Source organism: Mobula birostris, chromosome 4 (genome assembly GCF_030028105.1).
Source record: "Mobula birostris isolate sMobBir1 chromosome 4, sMobBir1.hap1, whole genome shotgun sequence".
Classification (NCBI taxonomy): domain Eukaryota; kingdom Metazoa; phylum Chordata; class Chondrichthyes; order Myliobatiformes; family Myliobatidae; genus Mobula; species Mobula birostris.
Window position 1 is genome coordinate 183,065,708 of NC_092373.1, and position 27,631 is coordinate 183,093,338.

A 27,631-nucleotide genomic window follows, 5' to 3' on the forward strand; every position below is an offset into this window, starting at 1 on the left:
TGGCACAAGCGGTGAAAGCAAGATGGAATGGCAGCAAATCTAGAACTGCACACAAGGGATTCTGCAGAAGCGGGATATCTTGAGCAACACATTCAAAATACTGGAGGAGCTCAGCAAGTCAGGCAGTATCTACAGAGAGGAATAAACAACTGACATCCCGATGAATAGGTCTCAGTCCGATGCCAGCTGTTTATTCCCCTCCATAGATGCAGCCTGACTTGCTGAGCTCCTCCAGTATTTAGTGTGCGTTGCTCTCAAACAGCTGCAGCTGTATCCAAGACATTTTGTGTAAGATTTAAAGGAAACATATAACCATAAATTCACCTTTGGCTTACTCCCAGACATGGGCTCACTGTCCAAACTATGCAAACTGCACATCGGATATTGGGACCTGGCATATTTTAAGCCTAATTCAAAGTTTATTTCATTATAAAGTTCACTGAAAAGAGATTATCCCTCAAATATTGATTCTTTTCAATTATTTAGAGGACATCTTTCTGAGGTAAGTGGAGGAATGTTTAGGGGAATTGTCAGACTTCTTTTTGCACAGAGAATGTCCTACTGAGAGTGATGGTAGAGGCTGACACATTAGAGACATATAAGAGTCTCTTATGGATGAAAGAAAAAATGTGAGTTATGGGCTATGTAGGAGGGGAGGATTAGATGGAATATGGAGTGGCTTCAAAGGTTAGCACAACATTGTGGGCCGAAGGGCCGGTACTCTGCTGTACTGTTCTATGTTTAATGCTCTATTTGAGTATCAATTCTTCAATCAATCTACTAATTGATTAAAAAGGGAATGGTGAATCAGTTCATTGAGAAACTTCATTTGCCTTGACATTTATTAATTAACACCATTATGTGAGCACTTATTAAAATCTATAAGCAGACACACATCAACAATCAGTTAATTTCAGTCCTGTCAGCAAGTGGTTGTTAATTCCATCACAAGATGCTTCATTCTTGGGGGGGGGGGTGTAAAGTGGTACATCTGTGCTGCTCCCTCACAGATCCAGATGCAATCCTGACCTCTGATGTGGGATCCACCTTCTCCCTGTGTCTGCTTGGCTTTCCTCAAGGTGCTCTGGTTTCCTCCCACCTCCCAAAGTGCTGAACTGGAAAGTCAGTGTGCGATGGGAAAATGTGTCAGTCTGATGGGAATGTGAGAGGGAAGATGTTACAGAAAAACAAGTGGAGGGTTTGGGACTGGTGTCAATTGGCAACGGCGTACATCTGCTCAATAGACCAAATAGCTGCATTGGAAAGTAATGTATGAATATGTGTAATTCAAAGTTATGGCTGGTAAACAATGTAGAAACATTTGCTATGTTACTTAAGATTGGATCATTCACCAGTTAAGGGGCAGATGTTGAAGACTCCAAGGACCATGCGTCTCTGGTGCACCCATGCTACTGATCGAGAGCTGCTGCCCCCTTCCCAGAATGCCAAGCCTGAAACTACCATCAGTCCCATTTCCTAATCCCAAAGTCTATCACCAGTTCCAGGAGCTTCTTTCATGGTGGTTCACAACTCACAGTAATGCTGGTTGTGAAGGCCAGACCAGGAGTTACAGGAGGCTGTCATACAGTATGCCTCTCCTCGGCTCCAGGCCTCAGAAGAAAGCACTGCTCAGCAACCCACCCTCCCGTCTTATCCCAGCTTTCCAGTGACAGAGCCGGCATATTCATCAGCTGACACTCATTATCTGCAAGTCCTGTGTGTTGCCTCCCAGGGAATGACAAATACTTCCCCCGCGGTGTCACACCCTCGGAGGAGGTCTAATATGACTCTCTGAAGCATTCATTTTGCGACTGCAATTATTTAGTTTGTAACAACCATGAAGAGCAGCCCGAATTAATTCCTCAAGCTCCCATGTCACCTTGACTGGGGAGGTAATGTTAGAATGAGTACCATTGGCTGTTTCCTACCATATAATCCATCGTTGATAAAGCCAATTCAAGGGTCTCCGTTGCCTCCCTTATGGAAGTCAGCTAACTCTGGCCTTACTATCACTTCCCTTTTACAAGGCTGTTCATCTCCCTCCATAGATGCTGTCTGACGTGCTGAGATCATAGAGTAATAGAGCCACAGAATAGAAACAAGCCCTTTGGCCCATCTAGTCCGTACCAAAATATTATTCTGCCTAGTCCCATTGACCTGCACCTGGACCATAGTCATCCATAACCCTGCCGTCCATGTACTTATCCAAACTTCTCTTAGAAGTTGAATTCAGACCCGCACCCACTACTTCTACTGGTCGCTCATTCCACATTCTCACCACCCTCTGAGTGAAGAAGTTCCACCTAGACATTTCACCTCTCACCTTTAACCCACGCCAACCTCAGTGGAAATACCTTGCTTGCAGTTACCACGTCTATACCACTCATGATTTCGTATACCACTATCAAACCACCCCTCATTCTCCTGCATTCCAGGGAATAAAGTTCTAACCTATTCAATCTCACTCTATAAATTAGATCCTCAAGTCCCAGCAACATCCTTGTAAATTTTTTCTGTACTCTTGCAGCCTTCCAGAATTTTCTGTGCAATTTTCAAGGATATCTCTATCTGCACAATCTTTTGTATCTCCCTCTTACAAGGCTCTTCCCTTAATGTAGAAGCTCCTTCCCCTCCCCAGCTGCTGTGCAGAGCAGTGATTTGATGACAATTCTTCCCTTTATAGGATGTATCCTCAAGATTCAGGTGAGTAGATTTAGGATGGAGATGCAGAGGAACTGCATTTCGCAGAGCGTGGTGAATCTGTGGAATTCTCTGCCCAGTGAAGCAGTGGAGGCTACTTCAGAAAATATACTTAAGGCAAAGTTACATAGATTTTTGCATAGTAGGGGAATTAAGGGTTCTGGGGAAAATGCAGGTAGGTGGAGATGAGTCCATGGCCAGATCAGCCATGATCTTATTGAATGGCGAAGCAGGTTCGACAGGCCAGGTGGCCTACTCCTCCTCCTATTTCTTATGTTCTTTACATTTTATGTGTAAATTAAGCTGCACCTGGACTTTCCAAAATAATTTATTTCTTTGCAAAACCTACGGTGAGGGGCATGGCTGTGATCTTAATCTGAGACACGGCAGCACTCTGGAAAATAAAGGAAATCTTGTAAAATTAAACTGCTTAAGCTACAGAAAATGCAGTTGGTCACTGCCAATACATTGAATCGACTCAGCATATTCTTTCCATAAAGAAATCGTTGGCAGCACTCAGCTGATCAGGTAGCATCAGTGGGAAATAGAATTGATCTTCTGGGTCAGAGCAAGTAAAGTGAGAAATCAAGCATGTTTGAAGTTGCAGAAATGGGGAGATGGAGAGGACAAAAGGGAATGGAGATGATTGAGACTGCAGCTCCTGGAATCTGGCATGGTTCAACAGGTCAGGTAGCATCTATAGAGAGAAAGGGACTGTCGACATTTCAGACCAAGAACTTTCAACTGGACTGAAAAATCAAGTGACAATAAGCAGTACAGAGTGGTGTAGGGAAGAGATGGGAAAGAGCAGGAAGGATACAGGCAGATCCAAGTGAGAGGAGGATAACAGACAGATGGGAGAGGGAGATTGGGAATAGTGCCAAAAGCTGAGAAGTGACAAGGGGTTGAAAATGTTGGAATCTGATAGGAGTAAAGGTGGAGCACGGGAAAAGGGGAGAGAGGCGGTGGGGGTGGGGAGGGTAGATGGGAGTAGCGGGGGCAACCAGTAGGAGGAGTGGGTGGGATGGGAGGTGGAGCAGGTGGAGGAGGGGAAAGAGAGTGATGGGAGCTGGACAGATCAGGCAGAAAAGAAAAGAGACGGAGGAGAAGAAATTTACCAAAAGTTGGAGAAGTCAGAGTCCATGCTGCCAAGTTGTAGAGGGAATGTCTGTGACGAATGCAGATCAAAGTTACCAAGGTAATAATTACTTTAAAAAGTAATTGTTGGGACAAAATGATTCGGTGACAAATTGAAACAAAGGAACTACCCCAAAAGGGGGTTCCTTGAAATCCTGAATTTGCTGAACATAATATTTTGTCCCAGGGGTTGCTGTGTCCCCCGTCTCGAGGAGGACGTCCTGGAACGTAGGAGGTAGAAGATGCCGTTTTGGATTTCCAGCATCTTTGGTGTTTTGGCTCAAGTATAATTTTCAGCCTTGTTTGCAAAATGGTATATCACTCATATTCTCTTTTGGAACTTCCTCCTTGACAAGAATAGATATAACTTCTGTCCTTAATGTGAAGGATGTAAGAAATACAGTCAATTCAATTCAATAACTCAGACTTACACAAAACTGAAAGTTATTTGAAATCTTTGACAGAGGCAATAGGAACCTCCTCAGAAACACAAGAGATTCTGCAGATGCTGGAAGCCCAGAGTAACACACAAAAAATACTGGAGGAACTCAGCAGACCAGCAGCATCAAAGGAGAGGAATAAGTAGTCAACTTTTTGGGATGAGACCCTTCATCAGAACTATTTCTGATAAGGACAGGTCCTAATGACGAGTCTTGGCCTGAAACGTTGATTGTTTATTCCTCTCTAAGGACGCTGCCCAACTCGCTAAGTTCCTCCAGCATTTTATACGTGTTGCACCTGAATCACGTCATTGAACATCTTGGCATGCTTGAGAAGGAAGTCAATGCAATACTCTTTTCCTCTTGGGCACAGTTACCTGATCCTCCTGATGAGGGCCAGATGCATGGTTTATTGTTAAAGAGCTCCTATCTGTATAACACCTGGTAAAATATACTAGGATACCTTCTTCTGTTCTATGACACAGACATAATTCAGGCTCTTGGCTTTTTCTCCAAATACATTTCAATAGTGGCAATCCCAATTTAGTGTTTGGACCATCAAGCTTTATTTTCCGTCCTTTAGTCATAAAATATTTGTGATTGTGTCCTTTTTGTATCCTTTATAGCATTACCATAGAACCATAAGACATAGGAGAGAATTGGACCATTCAGCCCATCGAGTCTGCTCCTCCATTCCATCATGGTTGATTTATTATCCTTCCCAACCCCATTCTCCTGCTTTCTCCCATTACCTTTGATGCACTGACTAAGCAAGGACCTATCAATCCCTGCTTTAAATATACCAAATGATCTGGCCTCCCCAGCTGTCTGTGGCAATGAATTCCACATATTTGCCGCCCTCTGGCTAAAGAGATTCCTTCTCAGCTCTGTTCTAATAGGCAGTCGCTCTATTCTAAGGCTGTGCCCTCTTATCCTAGACTCCCCCACTATGAGAAACATCCTCTCCACATTCATTCTATCTAGACCTTTCAATATTCAATAGATTTCTCAGTACCTTGAACTTTGTCTTTTTGTGTTTTCCCCCTAGCCATCAGTCTGGGGTTTTGTATTGCCATGTGCTTTTGTCTGTTTTCATGCCCCATGTGCTCCTGTCCCTACTCCTGCTCTACTCCGCCTCTCACCTGTTTCTCATTATTACCTATTTTGCTGTTACTTCTGTCTCATTGTGCTCCACCTATCATCTGCCTCTCTGTTTATTGCTCAGTGTATTTTAGTCCTGTGTTTCCACCTCTTAGTTCCCAGATTGTGCCAGTGAATTTTCTGAGCCTTTCCAGCATTCGTATCTGTACTCTGTCCATCTGAATATCAACTCTGCCTGTTTCCCGATTCTGGTTTTTGGATTTCTCCGGATATTTTGATCCCTGTCTGAACTTTGACGCCAACTTTGTTTGCATCTTGGGATTTGTTACTCAATTAATATTACTGTGTGCACAGTACTGGGTCTACAATTGGATCCCTGCTCCAGCAACCTGACAAGGTTCAATGAGATCCTCCCTCATTCCTCTAAACCTCAGCAAATACAGGTACAGAGCCACCAAACACACTTCATACATTAACCCTTTCATTCTTGGGATCATTCTCATAAACCTTCTCTGGATCCTCTCCAAAGCCAGCGTATCTTTTCTTAGCTAAGGCACCCAAAACTTCTCACAATACTCATAGTGTGGTCTGACCAATGTCTAATAAAGCCTCAGCTTGCATCTTTGCTTTTGTATTTCAGTCCTCTCGAAATGAATGATAACTTTGCATTTGCCTTCCTTGCCATCAACTCAACCTGCAAGTTAACCTTTAGGGAACCCTGCATGAGGATTCCCAAGTACTTTTGCCCCTCCAATTTTTGAATTTATTCCTTCTGCTGAAGTGCATGACTGTACAGTTCCCTACACTATATTCCATCTGCCACTTCTTTGCCAATTCCCCCAATCTGTCTAAGATACTCTGCAGTCTCTCTGCTTCCTCAACGCTACCTGCCCCTCCATTTATCTTCGTATCATCTGCAAACTTAGCCACAAAGCCATCAAATCCGTCATCCAAATCATTGACATATAACGTGAAAGGACGCAGTCCAAGCACCAACTCCAGCGGAACACCACTCGTCACTGGCAACCAACTAGAAAAAGCTCCCTTTATTCCCACTCATTACTTGGCAGATAAACCCCCAACAGCATCAGCCGCTCTCTGCCTGTGGAGCCATTTCCACGCATATCAGTAGGGGAAGTTTATTTAAACACTGAGGGCTCATTCGGACATGTCCTCACCAGTGTTCACTGATGACCAACCTTCATAAGGAGGAGAGGAGAAATGGTTTTCTGCAGGAAGTTCCCATGATCTAGACCGCATTATTCTGTTGGAACTTTCAAAAGGAAATTAGATAAAAAGCTTATACATGGAAAAAAAGGCAGTGATCTGCTTAGGACAGTGAGGTGGATAATTCCTACTTCCAGCAGAAGTACAATGGGTTGGTGACCTCCCCCTGTGCAGTATGATTCAAAGTCAAAGTAAATTTATTATCAACTACGCATATGTCACCATATACAACCTTCAGATTCATTTTCTTGCAGGAATTTACAGGAAAATAAAGAAGTACAACAGAATTTATGAAAGGCTATACATGAAGACTGGCAAACAAACAATGGGCAAAAGAAGACAAACTGTGCTAATAAAAATTAAAAATAATAAAACTGAGACCATGGGTTGTAGCATCCTTGAAAGTGAGTCTGTGGGTTGTGGAATCAGTTCAGTGTTGAAGTGAGTCATCCAGGCTGGTTCAGGAGCCTGATGGTTGTTGGGTAATAACTGTTCCTGAACCTGGCAGTGTGGGAACTAAGGCTCCTGTGCCTCCTGCCCGATGGTAGCAGTGAGAAGAGAGCATGTAGAGAGTGTAGGACTGGACAGTTAAGACAATGGAATAAAATATTCAAATTAGATAATTCTGTCCTGGTTAGATATCAAGCCCATGCTTTATAACCTATGAGTACCTTAAGCAATGCATTTTACTGTAGAGACTTCACAGCCGTTATTTCAGAAAGGCATTGGAAAGACCTAAGTGTTAGCTTTACCATAGCAATTCATCCTTCAGTACAATGCCATAATAGCCAACAAGTTAGTCAGCACAGTCAATGGCTCAGACACACAGAATGAGCTCGGGATGAGTTCCATTGCCTATTCCCAGCAGTTTATGACTCACCTGTTATTATATTGAATATGATGCCATTTTTAAAAACTGGAGGAAAAGGAAACAGCAATAGAAATGGTATAGCATCAAAATTAAAGCATCACCTGAATTTGCAGATAATCATTAATCAAAACCAAACACAAATAGCAGCTGGTCATTCTGGGCATAAACTGATCATTCAATTCATTGCTGGGTGTGGGGATCTTGCTACGTGGGTGCATGAGGTGTTTCTACATAGCAACTGTGAATGCATTTTCAAAGGAGTATATTAACGTGAAGCCATTTGGGATCATTTACAACAATACATTAACACGACATGGAAAACACAGTTGGGGGGGCGGTTGTCATTGTAGCTTAGCGGTTAGTGTAACGGTATTACAGTGCCAGTGACCCAGGTTCCATTCCTGCACCTGTCTGTAAGGAGTCTTTATGTTCTCCCCGTGACCCTGCGCGTCTCCTTCGGGTGCACCAGTTTCCCCCCATATCCCAAAGAGGTAGGTTACTGGTTGACAATCTTTTCATGAGGATTGTACCTTTAAGAGCTGACAATCTTTACACAGGGATTATACCTTTAAGGGCTGACAATCTTTTCATGAGGATTGTACCTTTAAGGGCTGACAATCTTTTCATGGGATTGTACCTTTAAGGGCTGACAATCTTTTCATGGGATTGTAACTTTAAGGGCTGACAATCTTTTCTAAGTGCTGCAAAATGCTACAAAGATACTGCTTCCAAGTGAAAAATGCCCTTTTGGGGTTTCATACTTGTTTTTAAACAATCTCACAATCTTTTGCAGGGACCCGACCTGATGGTACTGTGACATAAAACCATATAATATAGGAGTAGAGTTACACTATTCAGCCCATCGAGTCTGATTTATTATCCTTCTCAACCCCATGCTCCTACCTTCTCCCAGTAATCTTTGATACCCTTACGAATCAGGAATCTATCAACCTCCGTTTTTGTGGACACTAAAGTCCGCAAACTTGGCCACCAAGTTATCAAATCTGTCATCCAAATCATTGACAAATAACATGAAAAGAAGTTGTCCAAACATTGACCTCTGCGGAGCACCACTAATCATCAACAGCCAACCAGAAAAGATCCCCACTACTTGTCTCCTGCCAGTCAGCCAATCTTCTATCCATGAAAGTATCTCTCCTGTCATACCATGGGCTCTGACCTTGTTTAGCAGTCTCAAGTGCAGCACCTTGTCAAAGGCCTTCTGAAAATCCAAGTAAACAACTGACTATCCTGCCTATTATTTCCTCAATGAATTCCAAAAGATTTGTCAGGCAAGATTTCCCCTTAAGTAAACCATGCTGACTCTGGCCTATTTTATCATGTGCCTATTTTATCAGAAACCTTGTCCTTAACAATGGACTCCAACATCTTCCCAACCACTGAAGTTAGGTTAATTGGCCCATAATTTTCTGGCTTTTGCCTCCCTTCTTTCTTAAAAAGTGGAGTGGCATTTGCAATTTTACAGTCCTCTGCAACCATTCCAGAATCTGGTGATTCTTGGAAGATACCTAGGTCCATGATTTGATACATCGAAAAAGTTGCCATTCCATTTTGAAGTTCAAGGAATACTCAAGATTCAGTTATCCCAGTTCTGGGACAGAATTTCAAAGCTTATACAAGGCTAGGGAAGATAATCACCTCAGCAACATCTGGCAGACTCCATCTTGATGTTCCTTGTTCTCTCCAATTGGGCAAAGATAGAAGTGGCAAGCGTAGCACAGGTAACTAACTCCCTTTTATGTCTCCCTCCGTTTTCCTCACCCTCCCATATAACCAGCAACAGAGATTAACTATCAGGATTTCAGAATTCAGATTATAACAACCAGTGGTGAAAGTGGGAAATGATGAATTTATTGGGAAAATTATAAACAAAAACAAAATGAAAGGAAAAACTGGCAAAGGACTCAACCTACACGGTAAAGAAACAGGAAAATGTTGTAAAGATTATAATAAAGTTTCTGTTTAAGGATGCCAACTGGATGTGCAGGATTATTCCACTGTTTCATATTATTTCTATTTAGTGATACAGCGCAGATAGACCCTTCTGGTCCTTCGAGCTACACCACCCCAGCAACCCCCAACAAACCCCATTAACCCCAACCTAATAACCTCATCACGGGGCAATTTACAATGACCAATTAAATTACCTGCTACGTCTTTGGACTGTGAAAGGAAACTTGGAGCACCCAGAGGGAATCTACACACTCCACAGGAAAGATGTACAGAGACTCCTTACAGAACGGCACTGGAATTGAACTCTGAACTCTGGAACGCCCCGAAGTGTAATTGAGTCGTGCTAACCGCTACTGTGGTTACACATTAACTAACAGAAAATAAACTTGGGTTAAAAAGATCATTTCCTGTGGGGTGCCACAGGATCATTGCTGGAGTCTCAATTATTTATAATCTATATTGATAACTTGGGTGAAGGGGCCCAGCCCACAAACGGTCTTCTTAGCCCAACAGTTTAGTAACCAAGTACACTGCCTCACACCTTACTGACCAAACATGTCCTTCTGTTTGTTTTCTTTTCCTCATGTTTATCTAGGTTCTCCAATCAATGCAAGTTAACCACAATATAACACATTCCATATTCTCACCACTCATTGATTTAGGAGATTTCTCCTTATTTCCTTATTGGATTTATTGAAGATTGTCTTGCATTTATAATCTTCCGGTAAGTGTAAAGATTATTTGAACGAACGCTCACCCGAGTTATCAACTGTCTCTGTGATGTTCCGTGGTGTACTCTGGGCTTGGTTCTGTGCACTGCTTATCTGTTCAGTGGGATCATCAATGCTTTCTCCTCGAATCATTGTCAGGTCTTGCATGCTGAAGCTTCTTAGCCTCTCCGAGAGAGCTCCTTGTCCCTGTAGCAAGGGGGGATGGTTAGTTTCATCACAAGACTTGTGAGCATTGAACAGACATAAGTGTTTGTGTGTGTGTTGGGGCACTGCTTGCGAATATCGTACACTTACTGCTGTTCATTATCATCATCATTACGTGCCATGTCATATGATGTAGGTGATCGTGCTCTTTCCATGACTATGATTGTTCTTGGTTAGTTTTTCTATAGAATTGGTTTGCCATTTCCTTCTTCTGGGAAGTGCCTTTTCAAGCTGTTATCAATACTGTTCAGAGATTGTCTGCCTGACGTCAGTGGTCACATAACCAGGACGTGATATGCACCAACTGCTCCCATGACTTCACATGACCCTGATCCGGGTGCTACGCCTTGCCCAAGGGTGACCTGCAGGCTAGTGGAGCGAGGAGCGCCTTACGTCTCCTTTGGAAGAGACGTACCTCCACCCCGTCGCTCTATTAAAGTAACAAAATCATCAGAACTGGTAAAACTGACTTTGACTTCGAGCTTCTACTATGGTGGGACAACGTTGAGATGGATCATCCACTCAGTATATCTAGTTGAAATTGATTGTCAATGCTTTGACCTCACCTTCAGCCAATGATGGGCCTCACTTTTGATGAAGCTGGGGTGACCCACAGCCACTTTTCTGATTGTCCTTGCTCCAGTCCTAACCAGGTATGGCATGTCAGAATTTTGATATGTACACCTTCCCCTTCCCCCACTTTCTTACTGTGGCTCCTTCCCCTTTCCTTTCCGTTCCAGATGAAGGGTTCTGGCCCAAAACGTCAGCTGTTTATTTCCATAATCTGTATCGGTTAGTGGAACACGACCACCGTGCCAGCTGTAAGATGGTGGTTCATTCTCTACCACTGTAAGGAGTTTGTACGTTGTCCCCTTGAGAACGTGTGGGTTTTCTCCAGCTGCGCCGGCTTCCTCCCACATTCCAAAGACATACTCGTGAGTTGTGAGCATGCTCTGTAGGTGTCGGAAGCATGGCAGCGTTTACGAGCTGCTCAGCACAATCCTCACTGATCTGATTTGACACAGACATTTCACCATATGTGACAAATAAAGCTAATCTTTAATCTTTTCTTTGCCTGTCCTGCTGAGTTCCTCCAGCATCCTGTGGTGTGTTACTCTGATACAATCCATGTGATGTAGTAGTCAACGATTCCATAGTAAACACAACACTTCCTCAGTTAATAGCAATCATTCACAGATGGATTACTCTGTGCATTTCTGGATATGGTGCAGAGAAGTCTGCCCGGCTTAGAATGTCTCATTTATAAAGAGAGATGGGTTCGTTCTCCTTGGAGCAGAAGAAGCTGAAGAGGAGAGGGAGCCTGACAGAGGTACATAAAACTAAGGAGGATAGATGGTAAGAAACATGGCAGAGGTGACCAAGACCAGAGAGCATAAGTTTAAGGAGAGGAGGAAGAGATTTAGGGAAGCTCTAAGCAAGATTTTTTTTACCAGAAGGATGATTAGCATCTGGAACACACTGCCTGAGAGAGTGGTAGAGACAGGCATTCTCACAAAGTTTAAAAAGCACCTGGATGTGCACGACTACTGACCAAGTACCGGTGAGTAAGATGAGTAAGGTGTGGATGACACTAAGATTGGGGGTGCAGTGGACAGTGAGGAAGGCTATCATGGCTTGCAGCAGGATCTGGACCAACTGGAAAAAATGGGCTGAAAATGGCAGATGAAATTTAATGCAGACTAGTGTGAGGTTTTAGGTTTTGCACTTCAGTAGGACCAACCTGGGTAGGTCTTAAACAGTGAACGGTAGGGCACTGAGGAGTGTGGTAGAACAAAGGGATCCGGGAATACAGGTCCATTATTCATTGAACGTGGCATCACAGGTAGATAATGTTGTAAAGAAAGCTTTTGGCACATTGGCCTTCATAAATCAATGTACTGAGTACAGGAGATGGATGTTATGTTGAAGTTATATAAGATGTTGGTGAGCCCTAATTTGGAGTATTGTGTGCAGTTTTGGTCACCTACTTACAGGACAGATGTAAACAAGGCTGAAAGAGTACTGGGAAAATTTACAACAATGTTGCTGGGTCTGGAATATCTGAGTTTTAAGGCAAGATTGAATAGGTTAGACTTTATTCTTTAGAACACAGAAGAGTGAAAGGAGATTTGGTAGAGGTAAATAAAATCATGTTGGGTATAGATAGGATTTTTCCACTGAAGTTGGTTGGGACTACAACCAAAGGTCATGGGCCAAGGGTAAAAGGTGAGGAGTTTAAGAGGAACATGAGGGGGGACTTCTTCACTCAGAGGGTCGTGAGAGTGTGGAATGAGCTGCCAGCACAAGTGGTGCGTGTGAGCTCAACTTCACTGTTTAAGGGAAGTTAGGATAGGTACATGAATAGTAGGGGTATGGAGGGCAATGGTCCCTGTGCAGGTCAATAGGAGTAGGCAGTCTAAGTGTTTTTAGCATGGACTAGATGGGCCAAAGGGCCTGTTTCTGTGCTGTACTTCTCTGTAACTCTATGAGTCTAAAGAAATTCAGTCAATGGTCAGCAAAGCAAGGTGAGCTGAAGGGCCTGTTTCTTTATGGCTTTATAAAATTTGATGATAGCCTAACTTATATATAAGACATTCAATCAGCTCATCATTCCTGGATCTTCATCCCCGAGATCATTCTCGTGAACCTCTTCTGGACCCTCTCCAATGCCAACACATCCTTTTCAGATAAGGGGCCCAAAATGTTTTTTTTGGGGTGGGGTTGCAATCAGTGCAAAAGTTCATTTGTTGGTGATGGCAGTACGAGGTTTTAAAAGAGCTCAGGTGCTTTTGGGGTGTTTCGGCGGGCTGTTATCAACGTGAGAGGTCATTCATTCTCCCACATCATTGAGCACATCTACACGGAGCGCTGCTACGGGAAAGCAGTTTCCATCGTCACGGACCCACACCACCCAGGTCATGCTCACTTCTTGCTGCTGCCATCAGGAAGAAGGGTCAGGAGCCTCAGGTCCCACACCAACAGGTTCAGGGTCAACCGTCTGGCTCTTAAACCAGAGGGGATAATTTCGTTCAACTTCACTTGCTCCATCATTGAAACGTTTCCACAACCTATGGACTCACTTTCAAGGACTCAAGATTTATTTCTTATTTAGTTATTATTATTTCTTTTTTTTTCTTTTGTATTTGAAGTTTGTTATGTTTTGCATATTGGTAGGTAGTCTGTCCTGTCAGGCGCAGTCTTTCATTGATTCTATTATGTTCCTTGGATGTTTTGAGCATGCCCACAAGAAAACAAATCTCAGGATTGTTTATGGTGCTATAAGTATGTGGCTGCCCTTAAGCAAACAAATCTTAAGGTTGTATAATTTATACATTCTTTGATAATAAATGTACTTTGAATCTTTGAATATGTACTTTGATAATAAATTTACTTTGTTTGTTGTGAGTGAACATCCCAGGAGTTCAGCAGTTTTTGAGGTACTCAATTCACCCTGAATGGCACCAACAATCATTCCTTGCTCGAAGTCACTCAGATCACATTTCTCCCCCATTCTGATGTTTGGTCTAAACAACAACTGAACCTCTTGACCATGCCTGCATGCATTGATGCATTGAGTTGCTGCCACATGACTGGCGGATTAGATATTTGCATTAACAAGCAGGTATACAGGTGTACCTAATAAAGTGGCCACTGGGTGTCGTCAACATTTTCTACAAAAAGGACTACGCTGCAAACCACAGGACATACAGGGTGTTCCAAACTGTACACTTCATGCAGTCAGACAGACTGAACCCAGCAAGATTTCCACTCACTGCCAGTTTGCAAACTCTGTGACAACACAGCAGGAGTTAGGATTACTTGATCGACAGGGGTTTTAAGAAGCTAAAGCACAATGAGATACAGGTTCTATTCCACAAGGGTTCCAGCTTCCATGCTAGTTAACCTCTCCCCATGCAATTACAGAAGAAACTTTCCCCTTTGTCTATGCACTCACATGTTTAAAGCCAGTATACCTCGGAAAGATGCTTGGGAAGCAGGAGATAAAGGAGTACGACTTAAATTCTCAAATATTCCATACATCCCTGCACTTATTTGATCCTTCAGTTTAATGAAATAATTAAACAGATGCCTGTGTTGCAATATTGGATCCAGAGTAGGTTCACGAGAGTGATCTCGGGAATGATATATGAGGAGTGTTTGATGGCTCTGGGCCTGTATTCACTAGAGTTTAGAAGAATGAGGGGGGGATCTCATGGAAACCTACTGAATATTGAAAGGTTAGATAGTGTGGATGTAGAGAGGATGTTTCCTTTAGTAGGGGAAATGGTCTAGGACCAGAGGGCACAGCCTCAGAAAAAATGGATGTCACTTTAGCCAGAGGGTGGTGAGTCTGTGGAATTCATTGCCACAGGCAGATGTGGAGGCCAAATCCAAGTCATGGCAGAGGTTGATAGGTTCTTGATTAGAAAAGGTGTCAAAGGTTTCAGGGAAAAAGCAGGACAGTAGGCTTGAGAGAGATAATAAATCAGCCATGACAGAATGGCAGAGCAGACTCGATGGTCCAATTGGCCTAGTTCTCCTCCTCTGTCCTATGGTCTTATGGTTTATAATTAACACTCTTCATCACACCAAAACAGTAAAGCACATCCAAGTACAGAGAACCTCTGTAGATCTGCTCCCCTCACTCGCTCATTGATAATACACTTGCCTTCATCCTTACTACCCATATTGGAAGTCACAGGTTTCTCCAGATCAGTGTTACTTGTCTGTGGGAGTCCCAGTTAGTTTTCTATCCAACTATGCTTTGAACGCAGCAACCAGCAAATGGCAAAATGCAAGGAATCTGAATTAGACAAGGTTTATTAGTCCAGGGTTAGTAGCTACACATTCCAAATTACCTTCCCCTCTTTTAACTCCACATAAAGGATTAGGTTGAGAAGGCTTGATACCTATGCAGAAAAAGCAGTTCCGATAAGCTGAAAATCATAAACACACGAGAGGTTCTGCAGATGCCGGAAATCTGGAGTAACACGCTGGGGATGCTGGATGAGCTCAGCAGCTCAGGCCGCATCTATGGAGAGGAATAAAGAGCCAATGGGCCTCGGTCCGAAATGTCTATTCCTCTCCATAGTAAGGGATACCCAGCCTGGGATCTACGGATCCCTTGCTTAATGGTATTGGTCCATGGCATTGAAAAAGGTGGGGAACCCTGCCACGGATGCTGTCCGACCTACTGAGCTCCTTGCAGCATTTTTGTCTACTACAATAAGCTGACATAGGTACATGGAAGGGGAATGACATCCCAGGCTGCTCACATTGAACATGTATATGCACATTGCCTGTCACTTGTATCCAACCTCATGTGGTCAGCTCCACTAACTTCAGTCCCATTGAATGCACAGAACTAAGAACGCCTGGCTCTTCCCACAAGAATTCAAACTTCTTCCCACAGACACCACCTTTAACAATACAGCACAGACAAGGACTGCCACAGTAAAAATTAACTCACACTTATACTGTAATATAGTCATAGCTGCCTAAAAGCAGCTATTCCAGCAGGAATTATGAAGTGAAGTAAATAAAATATTCTAATGACTTCATTGGAATGAAACTGTATTCTATGTCCCATAAATTGATCTGAATAACACAACATCAACATGGACTCAAAAATATAAAGACAAGAGATTCAGCAAATGTAGAAAATCCCCAGTAACACTCACAAAATGTGCAGGAACACAGCAGGTCAGGCAGCATCTATAGAGTGGAGTAAAGACAGGAGATTTCAGACCAAGACCCTTCGTAGTTCTCAATGTCCAGTCTCCGCAGAATCTCTTGTGTTTAGAGAGATTAGGTGGTTTACGTGCATAATCACATGTGCTTTAAACTTACACTCTAACAAAAGCATTCTGAAGGTCCAGGAATGTCCATTGGTTGTCCCTTATAGATTCATAGAATAGTACAGCATAGAAACAGGCCCTTTGGCCCATCAAACTGCCTACTTCCATCAACCTACACCTGGACCATATCCCTCCAAACCCTTCCCATCCATGTACCTATCCAAACTTCTTTTAGATGTTGAAATTGAGTTCGCTTCCACTACTTGTGCTGGCAGCTCATTTCACACTCCCACAGCCCTCTGAGTGAAGATGTTTCCCCTCATGTGCCTCTTAAACTTTTCACCTTTCACCCTTAACCCATGACCTCTAGTTGTAGTCCCACCAAACCTCAGTGGAAAAAGCCTGCTTGCATTTACCCTATCTATACCCCTCATAATTTTGTATACCTCTATCAAATCTCCCCTCAGTCTTCTAAGTTCCAAGAAATAAAGTCCTAACCTATTCAATCTATCCTTATAACTCAAGTCTTCCAGTCCCAGCAACATCCTTATAAATTTTTTCTGTACTCTTCCAACCATATTTAAATTGTTCCTGTAGGTAGGTGACCAAAACTGTGCACAATATTTCAAATTAGGCCTCACCAATGTCTTATACAACTTCAACATAACATCCCAGCTTCTGTACACAACACTTTGATTTATGAAGGCCAATGTGCCAAAAGCTTTTTTTTTATGACTCAATCAACCTGTGATGCCACTTTCAATGAATTATGGACCTATATTCCCAGAACCCTTTGCTCTGCAGCACTCCTCAGTGCCCAACCATTCACTGTGTAAGACCGACCCTGGTCGGTCCTACAGAAGTGCAACACCTCACATTGTTTACATTAATTCCATCTGCCATTTTTCAGTCCATTTTTCCAGCTGGTCCAGATCCTGCTGCAAGCTCTGATAGCCTTCCTCACTGTCCACTACACCCCCAATCTTTGTGTCATTCACAAATTTGCTGATCCAGTTAACCACATTATCACAAAACAAGAGATGACAAAACGTTTTTTTTCCAGTTTATTAGTTGCAGCCTCAAGAAATTCCAGTAGAGTTGTTAGGTTCTATAGAAGCTAGAAACCCAGTGTAATTTTCACACACAATGCTGGAGGAGCTCAGCAGGTCAAGCAGCATCTATGGAAAGGAATAAACAGTCATTGTATGGGCCAAGGCTATTCATCAGGACCCTAAAGGATCTTGGCCTGAAACGTTGACTCTTTATTCTTCTCCAGAGACACTGCCTGACCTGCGGAGTTGCTCCAGAATTTTGTGTGTTAAATGGAATCAAAGTATTTTATTGCTTTTTCACCATTACTAGCATCACCAAACTCATGTAGCAAAAGGGCAAAGCCATTACATCAATTTAGTTTTATTCAATAATAAAGCATTCAGAGGGTTTCTACCAATACTGGAGTTGATTGTGCTAAAGATGCTGATCTTGCTATCAGTCTATTGGCGTTACTTCCCCCTGGTCACAGCTGGATGAACATGAACGGAACATAATTATCCTAGAAGCATTTTGGAATCATTAACATTTCCACTAGAATTCATAGAGTGATAGAAACATACAAGCAAGGAAACAAGTCCTTCATCCCAACCTGCCCATGCTGACCTAAATGCTTACCTGAGTTAATCCCATTTTTCTGTGATTAGCCCAATTCCCTCTGAACATTTCCTATCCATGTACATGTCCATTGTAGTTGTGCCCATCTCTATCACTTCTTCTGGCAGCTCATTCCATTACCACCATCACTCTCTTTATGAGAGGTTGCTCCTCAGGTCCCTTTTAAACCTTCCCTCTCTCGTCTTCTATCCATGTACCAGTGCAAAGTCTTTTTAACATTGTCTGATACCACCAGCTTTAAGAATAGCTACTTCCCTTCTACCTTTTGGTTCTTGAACCAACCCGCACAACCCTAATCACTACCTCAGTATAGCAACACTTTGCACGACAATGGACTTTTATAGTTATAATTATCTATATTTTCTCTTGTATAATTTAGCATAATTTACATTTGTTCTTGTGATTGATGTGGCTCTGATGATACCTATGTGCTTGTGATGTTGTTGCAATTATTTTTTTAAATTGCATATTGCATAACACCCTCAGACTCCTACCTCCAAGCCAATTTTATATCCAGTTTGCTAGCTTACCCTGATTCAAGTCCAGTCTCCCATCCGGGACTTTGTCAAAGACCTTGCTGACATGTGAGCAATGTTTACCACCTGCCATCGTCAATCCTCTTGACACTGACAAGCAGGGAGACTGCTGTGAAGGGCCTGACATCATGCTGTATTTTGCTGTGAGTCTGAGTTTCAGGCAACCAGGTGAAGGCAAGAACAGGAGGGCCGTGCAATGTGCTCTTTACGATTGGAATGTGGCTTCAATTCTCCAGGCTGCTTATTTTGTTTCTCAGGAACCATAGGAAAACCAAAGCCACACAAAGTTCTTCGTTGGTAATTTGGTAATTTCGTATAGAAGTTCAAGATCTTTAGCAGCAGGTGGAGACTTGATGGCTCAACACTTAATTATTTGATGTCCGTAATATAGAAACATTGAAACATAGAAAACTTACAGCACAATACAGGCATTTTGGCCCACAATGCTGTGCCAAACATGTACTTACTTTAGAAATTACCTAGGGTTATCCATAGCCCTCTATTTTTCTAAGCTCCATGTACCTATCCAGGAGTCTCTTAAAGGACCCTATCGTTTCCGCCTCCACCACAATCGCCAGCAGCCCATTCCACGCTCTCACCACTCTCTGCAGAAAAAAACTTACCCCTGACATCTCCTCCGTACCTACTTCCAAGCATCTTAAAACTGTGCCCTCTCATGTTAGCCATTTCAGCCCTGGGAAAAAGCCTCTGACTATCTACGCGATCAATGCCTCTCATCATCTTATACACCTAATCATCAGTTCATCAGTTGGTGCCAGAGTAGTAACCAAGGCACAAGAATCTCTCAATAAAATTATCATCCAAATCCTTCCATGATCTTGGTCCCCCAGCATTCTTCCAAGTTGGAATCATTCTGTAATTATGTAAAAAAAAACTGCTTCTTTGACAAAGTTTATAGTCCCGTCCACATATTATCCTGTCTAATTACAAACACATTCCTGTACTGTGAAATGGGATTTTGAGGCCTCAAAATTCCAAATCGAAATCTTTTGTGTGGAGACAACACTTCATTCAAAAACACATCACATTATATCAAGTAATTTCCTTGTCATCTTAAGCCTGCAGGGAAAAGTCCAACAAAAGTATAAAACAGGGAGAAATATGCAAATTGTCTATAAGACTGGAATTTCATAGCGGGTCAATCAATGTGTCAGTGACATCACTGTCCAAAAAGCTTTTGTTATTGAAACAGATGTACAGGAATCATGTCAACATGACTGCCTTTGGGGATATGTCACCTGACAATGGCATTTGTTGAACTATATCTGAGCTAACAAGAATAGGAAGCCAAAAGTAGTAAGAGTAGAAAAATACAGCAGACTGTCATAAGCACAGATCCTCAGACCTCCAGCCCAAGGTTGGCCTGGAAAGTAATAGTGTGTTCGTGCATCAGGAAAACTCCTTATCAGTTAATTTTGGTTCAACACATTCAACATGCTGGAGGAACTCTACATGTGTGGAAATGAATAAACAGTTGGCATTTCCAGCTGAGACCCTTCTTCGGAACTGGAAAAGAAGGGGGAAGACACTAGAATAAAAAATGTGGGGCGAGGTGAAGGAGGTTAGCTGGTAGGTGGAAAAGGTAAAGGACTGGAGAAGAAAGAATCTGATAGGAGAGGAGAGTGGACCATAGGAGAAAGGGAAGGAGGGGGGGACCCAGGGGAAAATGATAAGCAGGTGAGAAGAAGTAAAAGGCCAGAGTGCGGAATAGAGGAAGAGGGGAAGGGGAGGGAATTTTTTTTTAACCAGAATGAGAAATCAATATTCATGCCATCAGGTTGGAGGCTACCCAGACGGAATATAAGATGTTGCTCCTCCACCCTGATGGTGGCCTCATCTTGGCACAAGAGGAAGCCATGGCCCATTGACCGACATGTTGGAATGGGAATTCAAATGTTTGGCCACTGGGAAGTCCCGCTTTTAGTGTATGGAGCAGAGGTGCTCAATGAAGCGGTTCTCCAAAGTTAATTTTGGTTTTGATATGGGATTACTCTTTTGTGTTACTAAATCTGGAATTATGTCTTTGGGTTTGTTGTTCTGGGTCTGATTCTGAACTCAGCTGTTTGACAGCTGCACTTCTGCGGTGGTTTTGCGTATGTAACTCCAGTTAGAGATATGGAGAACTGGCTGAGCAGAATTGCTCAAATCAAACTCAATTATTGGCCACTGGGTTTCTTTAATTGGAATAAAACATTTTCACAGCCGAGGGTGCGAGCTGAACATGCTGATTTCTATTAAAAAAAAGTGTGAACTTGAACAATTAGTGGATGCATTTGCAAAGAACTCAAGCTCCTTATACTGTTATCTGATTAAGCAAAACACAAGTTAAAAGCAAGCAATCTACTTTCTTGTTGGAATACACTGCAAAAAGATGGACAAAGTTTCAAGTCATCCCACGACATTTGAAACAGAACAAATGGAGAGAGGGCTGGGCACACTGCAGGATAAGTGGACATTGTGCAGAGAAACGGATGGTGGGGGGAGGTGGTGTCACATTGTCCAACTGACACTGAATTTGTCTGACTCCGATGGGGAAGTTGAAAATGTACTTTAAACACATTCTATTGCTGTAAGTTTTGCAGCTACCTCTTAGCCTCATTCTGTTTCTTTTTTAAGTGAACACAGAGCAAATGTAGGCATGAAAGGAGGAATCATCCGCTTGGTCTTTTGTGCCTGCTGCACCATTTAATGAGATAGGAAATTCCTTCTCTGTATCTATCCTGTCAAAAACATTTCAGGATCTCACTGTGTTTCACTTAAGTCCCCCATCAGACTTCTAAACTCTGGGGATACAAGCAACATTCTCTATATTTGTTTTACAGCTGCGCGGACCAACCCTTGTTCCGAGCAGGAAATTTTTACACGGCCTGAAAACAGTGCAGCACTTTATATAAAAGAAAATTCCAGCTGTGTGGCAACAATGGCTATGTGCACAGGAGCATTTCAGTTACAACCACGCGGCTCAGAGGGAACAATGGATACATGCCTAACCTGTCCAACCTTTCCTCTTCAGGCTGCTCACTCATTCCTGGCATCAGTTGAAAGAAAATTTACTAGGTTGTTTCTAATGCATTAAGAGCCTTCCTGAAAGGAGACCCTCTACATAGTACTCCAGAATAATACATACAAAGGGGGAACGCAGCAGGTCAGGCAACAACTACACTGAGGAGTAAACAGTCAATGTTTCAGATCAAGACTTCTCATCAGGAAGGGGGAAGAAGTCAGAATACGAAAGTGGGTCAGGGGAAGACTTCTGCTATTGCCCCTTTCCTTTCCAATCCTGATGAAGGGTCTCAGCCCGAAACATTAACTGTTTATTCCTCTCCATAGGTGGAGTTCCTCCAGCATTTTGTCTATGCTACTCTCAATTTCCAGCATCTGCAAAATCTCTTGTGTTCATAGTACCCCAGGCCCGGTCTCAACAATGTCCTATATGATTCAAGCAGTTAGTATTTTTTGCTAGGGGGTGCTAAAATCTATTCAACAAATTCTAAACCACCAAATGTGCTTATCTGCGGGCATCTACCTCACACTTAGTTCCTGTAATCATAATCAGGCACACTTATAACGTAGGTGCTTCTAAACTGTCACACACCTGCACCTGGGGAGACATTATATGAAATCAACAACATAACAGTAGAGTCAAAGCTCATCATGGCACAGGAGCAGGTCCTTTGGCCCATCCAGTGTGTGTCAAAATATCATTCTGCTTAGCCCCATCAATGCACCATGACCACAGCTCACCATACTCCTCCCACCCATGAACTTAACCAAACTTTTCTTAACTTTTGAAATCAAACCCACATCCACTACTTCGGACGGTAGATTGTTCCGCACTTTCACCACCCTGAGTGAAGAAGCTCCCCCTTGGGTTCCTCTTAAATATTTCACCTTTCACCCATAATCTATGACCTTTATTTCTAGTCTCAGTGTTTGATTTATCTATCCAATTTTTAGTTTGGATGTTAATATAGTTCAGTTAGACACAGGCAACTCAGAAACCAGAAAATAAAGAGCAAATTCTATACCAGAAAAGAATCCTTTGTGTTGCTTTGTACAGCTCTTTCTTCATATAAAAGATGCTGTTCACAGACACTATAGAAACTTGCTCTGTAACTAATCACGCAAAATGCGTACAATTTTTATTCATTTTTCAGTAACTGGACAATGCTGGTAAACCCAGCATCCCTTGCCCATCCAAACTGCCATTGAGAAGGTGGCGGTGAACTGCCTTGTTGAATAGCTGTATTATCTTATCTCCGTTTTGTGTACCACATTATGAAGAAAGGAATAGAATACAGCCATTGTCTAAGCCGGTCAGAACCATGCATTAGATCAGAAGCATAAATGAAATATGTTAAAGTCTGATTCCGATTCTGAATCGCATCGAAGACCAACCCCTGCTCAGAAATGTTACTGAATCAGATGAGATCTTACAATAAGATTCAGTATTTGCATACAAAATGCAGGAGGAACTCAGTGGGTCAGGCAGCATCTGTGGAAATGGGCAGTCAAGATTTCAGGTCAAGACCCTTCATCTGCATAGAGGGGAGAGAGCCAGGACAAAGGGTGAAGCAAGAGCTACAGAGAAAAAGGTGGACTGAGGTGAGGAGGGGTAAGAGGGGCAGGTGGAGAAGGTAAGAGTGGGAACCGCTGGAGGCTGGGAGGTGTTGGTGGAGGCAACAGACGTGGCAGATGATGGAATCTGATGGGGAAGGAAATAAGGAAATGTGAGCAAAAACATTGACGTAGGGTGGATGCAACCTGGAATATAGAACCTGCAATGATGAGGAAGAAGGAGTCTAACAGGCTTCAGATAGAAATTGGAAAGATATGGGAAATAATTTGCAGGTCTAGAGGAGAAAGCAAGAGTACAGACCGACTAAACTGGTCTGCAAAGAGCTGACATGGACTCAGTGGGTGGAATACTCACCTCTTAGGCTGGAATGATTCTGTGCTTCCATTGTTTAGTGAACTTTGTTTTTGAATTCCCTTCATGACCTCAGTAGTAATTGGACACATCACTAGCATGCTTAAGTTCTGGTAATACTAATAGGAAGGAGAGGAATCGTAGTTATAAGGGAAGGCTGGAGAGGTTAAGTCTCTTTGCAGTGGAACGTAGGAGTCTGAGGTGTAAGCTTATGTCAAAGTTTATAAGATTATAAGGGGCATAGGTAAGATAGAAGTTTTCTCTTCCCAGGGCAGGGCTGTCCGGAAATTGAAGGCATAAGTTTAAGGTGAAGCAGGGAGAAATTTAAAGAAGATTTGAGGGGTAGGGTGATGAATGCCTGTAACAAGCTGCCAGAGGCCATTTAAAAGGCATTTGAGCAAGGGACTTAGATAGGACAGGTTCAAAGTTCAAAGTCAAAGTAAATATTCCTATGTGACCAGATACTACCTCAAGATTCATTTTCTTGTGGGCATTGACAGTAGATACAAAAAAATACAGAATCAGTGAAAAACTGCACACAAAGACCAACGTGCAAAAGAAGACAAAATGTGCAAGTATAAAAAAAACGAAGAATAAATAATAACTTATATTGAGAACATGAGTTGTAGAGTCCTTGAGAGTGAGTCCATATCTTGTGGAATCAGTTCAGTGTTGAGTTGAGTGAAGTTATCCACATTGGTTGAAGAAAACGATCTAATGGGGACTAAATGCATCTAGTGTAGTTCAGTCTCACAGTTGACACAGTGGGCTAGAAAGAGCCTGTTTCTGTACTGTACATTTCTATTTTTCTATGGTCTGATGACAGAGGTGATTCCCCAAGATGATGCCTGGGCTGGAACATTTCAGCTATGGTGAGGCTGGCCTTTTAACTTTGGGGTGGAAAAGGGTTAGCGATAACCTAACTGAGGTATACAAAATATGAGGGCCAAGGACAGGGTAGTTTTGGGAGAAAGTTTTCCACTTGGTTGGGGTAGTCATAAATAGAGAGCATAGGTTTAAGTGAGGTGTAGGGAGTTTGCAGGGGATTTGAGGATGATTTCTGTTCATCTCAAGAATGGGGTGGTGGAGGTGGATGTTCTCATAACACTTAAGAAGTATTCAGATGAGAACTTGAAACATTATGGTATAGAAGATGGGCTAGAAAATAGGAACGTGATGTTCAGCACAAACACTTTACTTTACTTTATTGTCACCAAACAATTGATACTAGAGCGTACAATCATCACAGCGATATTTGAGGGTCAAAAGGCCTGTTCCCACACCTTAGGACACTAAGCACAGATTTTCATCAAACTGACCTATAATCACTATAGGACACGTCAAATGCTGTGATTTCTACTGGGATATTATGAACTGTGATGATGAGCTTGTAATCGGGCTGCTGCAATGCAGGAAGTCAAATATCATTTTAATTAAATGGTTCCAGGGATTACATTCTATCCGTGATGACAGGTGTCTCGTGCTGAGGTGCTGAGGGACAGGTTCTGCGCTGATTACCTTGGCAGCAGCTGTGACAGCAGCAGTCGCCGCCACGTTCAGCCCACGCCTTCCGAACTGCACCACCGCCTCGTAGCTCCGATCCTTTGCCTGGCTCAGGTATTCATCGATCTCCTGCGAGGAAAGCAAGCAAAGTGTGAGAAAGAGTCTTCTGCTGGGCTAGGCCACACCTCAGGCAGGCTCACATACACCAGTCTGGTACTCTCTCCTTCTCTCCCACAATTAAAGCAACGCATCCTGTCCCGGCCTGCCCGTTTTTGTCCAGGCCTAACTCTACTACTATAGCTTTTCTGAAACAAAAGAGGGTAATCCTTTGATTTTTGGTCATATTGTATCCCATTCTACAGTCAACAATTACTGTGAACCTGCTCAATTTACAAATAGGCCTCACTTGACGCAAGACCTTGTCTCTTGAAGACTCGAGTTTTCAAATCATTTGTAGCATGGAGAATCAAGACTCTGACCAGATCACGCGTAAAGGATAATCAAATCTCCCTCCTATTCACCACACGGCGAAAAGAAAGCACAACTCACTCACTTATGAAGAGCAATTGGACCAATCATTCATTTATTACTTACCTGTCTCACTCCCATGAAGAAAAAAAGCCCCCACCCAATCAACACATGAAGAGCAGAAGACACGAACAGACCTACCACGCACTAAGTCATGCTGACTATCTCTCATTAGACCCTGTTTATCCTAATATCCACTCCCGTAGAATATCTTCCCATAACTGAAGTTAGCTGTGATTTACACTTGGGTAATGGAATGGGCATTTGAGCTGTACTCCAATTGGAAAATCAAGCCCCATCATATTTGCTCAATCCAACAATGAGAATCCAGAGGAACCAGATAAATTACATAAGTTCCACACATTTTACACTTACAATTCACAGCACAGAATTTCTTGACTATCCACTGTCCTCTAAAGCAAAAATCACCACAGTACAATTCTCAATATGGGAAGTTATGCTTATTTTAGAAAAGCATTAAGCCAATTTCCCCAGCAGAGGCTTTCTGTTACCCTGTAGTACTTTTCTCTTACCACACAGAACAAACTAGAAATTAATTAAGCTACAGAGTAGCTGTTACTCAATTCAGTCACGAGGGAGGGGTGGTAGGGGTTGCAACACATGTTGCAATTAATCAGAGGCAAAAATCCAAGTCACGTTGTCTGGGGTCTTTAAGTTACACTGGAATGTCTGGTGTAGGTGCAGCTTCGAAGGGAACAGGGTGTCTTCCAGGCAGGTCACAGTATCTGTGCTGGGTGAAAGCTTTAACTAGTTTGTAAAATAAACCAACTTATTTATCCAATAATCAAATATTGTGTATTCAACAATTTTTCTCTCAACAAACGGCTTTGCAAACCTGTACTGATGCTTCTTCAAACTAATTTTAGGTTTGGCAACCTAATATCAGTACACATAACTTTCAGCAACTGTCAACAATTTATCGTGCTATCCAGAACATCTATGACATTTTTTTAACCTTGCCCAAACATGGCTTTGTGCCAAAGCATTGAAAAAAGATGGTAAACAGGTCTGAGCCTTTACTGCTAGGCTTCTAATGGGAGACAGGTCTACCTTCATAGTGCTGCCAAGTCAATCAGCTTATCATTCTGAGGAACAAGAGTGTAGTATAGTGGCTGATTTTGACAAACTACAGTAAAGGGTCCAGAGGAGGTTTCAAAGAATTCTCCCAGGAATGAAATGAGGAGTGTTTGATGGCTCTGGGCCTGTACTCACTGGAGTTTAGAAGAACAAAAGCAGGGCTCCCATTGGAAACCTACCAAATATTGAAAGGCTTTCCTCCGTTTTGTAGTTCCAAAAGCTAATTAAAAGAAAAGCACGGGAGCCTGGGATAACACATGTACACTTAGTTTCTCTCTTTAGTGAGGAATGCCACTTATGACATGGCAGTGTAGTGATGACTGCCTTTCACGTACTTTGTACGTATAACCCATAATGAATTATGTAAACAGCAAAGAGTACTTAATCAAACAATATATTTACAAGATTACTCAAATATTACTGAAATATTAAATACACATGCCACTCCTCCCTGCTTAGCTGTAAACTCCAACTCAACACAGAATGCATCTCAGTGCATCACAGTATTCTATATAATACAACTACTATACAGATATCTACAGCATAGGAAATTTACATTGTCCCATTCAGGACAATGCTGGCCCTCCTGTTTTTACTGCATACAAGCCCAATGTTGCTTGTTGGTTGTTGTATTTCACTGATACGAATGTCATTCCCATAGGAGTCATCTTTTCTCCATTGTAAGTTAGAATATATATGCCGACAATGTAACCTACTCTAGAGACTGCCTAGAATTTCCCTGGTGCATAGCCCTCTATTTTTCTAAGCTTCATGTACCTAACTAAGAGGCTCTTAAAAGACTTGATTGTATCCACCTCCACCATTTCATGCAACCACCACTCTCTGTGTGAAAAACTTACCCCTGACATCCCCTCGGTATCTATTTCTAAGCAGCTTAAAACTATGCCCCCTCGTGTTAGCCACTTCAGCCCTGGCAAAAAGCCTCTGGCTATGCACACGATCAATGCCCCTCATCGGCTTATACACCTCTATCAGGCCACCTCTCATCCTCCATTGCTCCAAGGAGAAAAGGCCAAGTACACTCAATCTATTCTCATAAGAAATGCTCTCCAATCCAGGCAATATTCTTGTATATCTCCTCTGCACTCTCTCTTTTGTATCCACATCCTTCCTGTAGTGAGGTGACCAGAACTGAACACAGTA

The 27,631-nt window shown here is 42.5% G+C and overlaps 1 protein-coding gene across 3 annotated transcripts in view; it reads right to left on the reverse strand.

The window, feature by feature from the left end:
- LOC140196822 (receptor expression-enhancing protein 1-like) overlaps positions 1 to 27,631 on the reverse strand; it is a 98,036-nt gene that overhangs the window by 18,087 nt on the left and 52,318 nt on the right. For all 3 annotated transcript variants that reach the window (XM_072256651.1, XM_072256652.1, XM_072256650.1), the window contains 3 exons: positions 24,857 to 24,970; positions 10,208 to 10,367; positions 7,486 to 7,521 (listed from right to left, as the gene is read on the reverse strand). In XM_072256651.1, the coding sequence (XP_072112752.1) occupies positions 7,486 to 7,521; positions 10,208 to 10,367; positions 24,857 to 24,970 (310 nt within the window). The remainder of the gene's footprint in view (positions 1 to 7,485; positions 7,522 to 10,207; positions 10,368 to 24,856; positions 24,971 to 27,631) is intronic.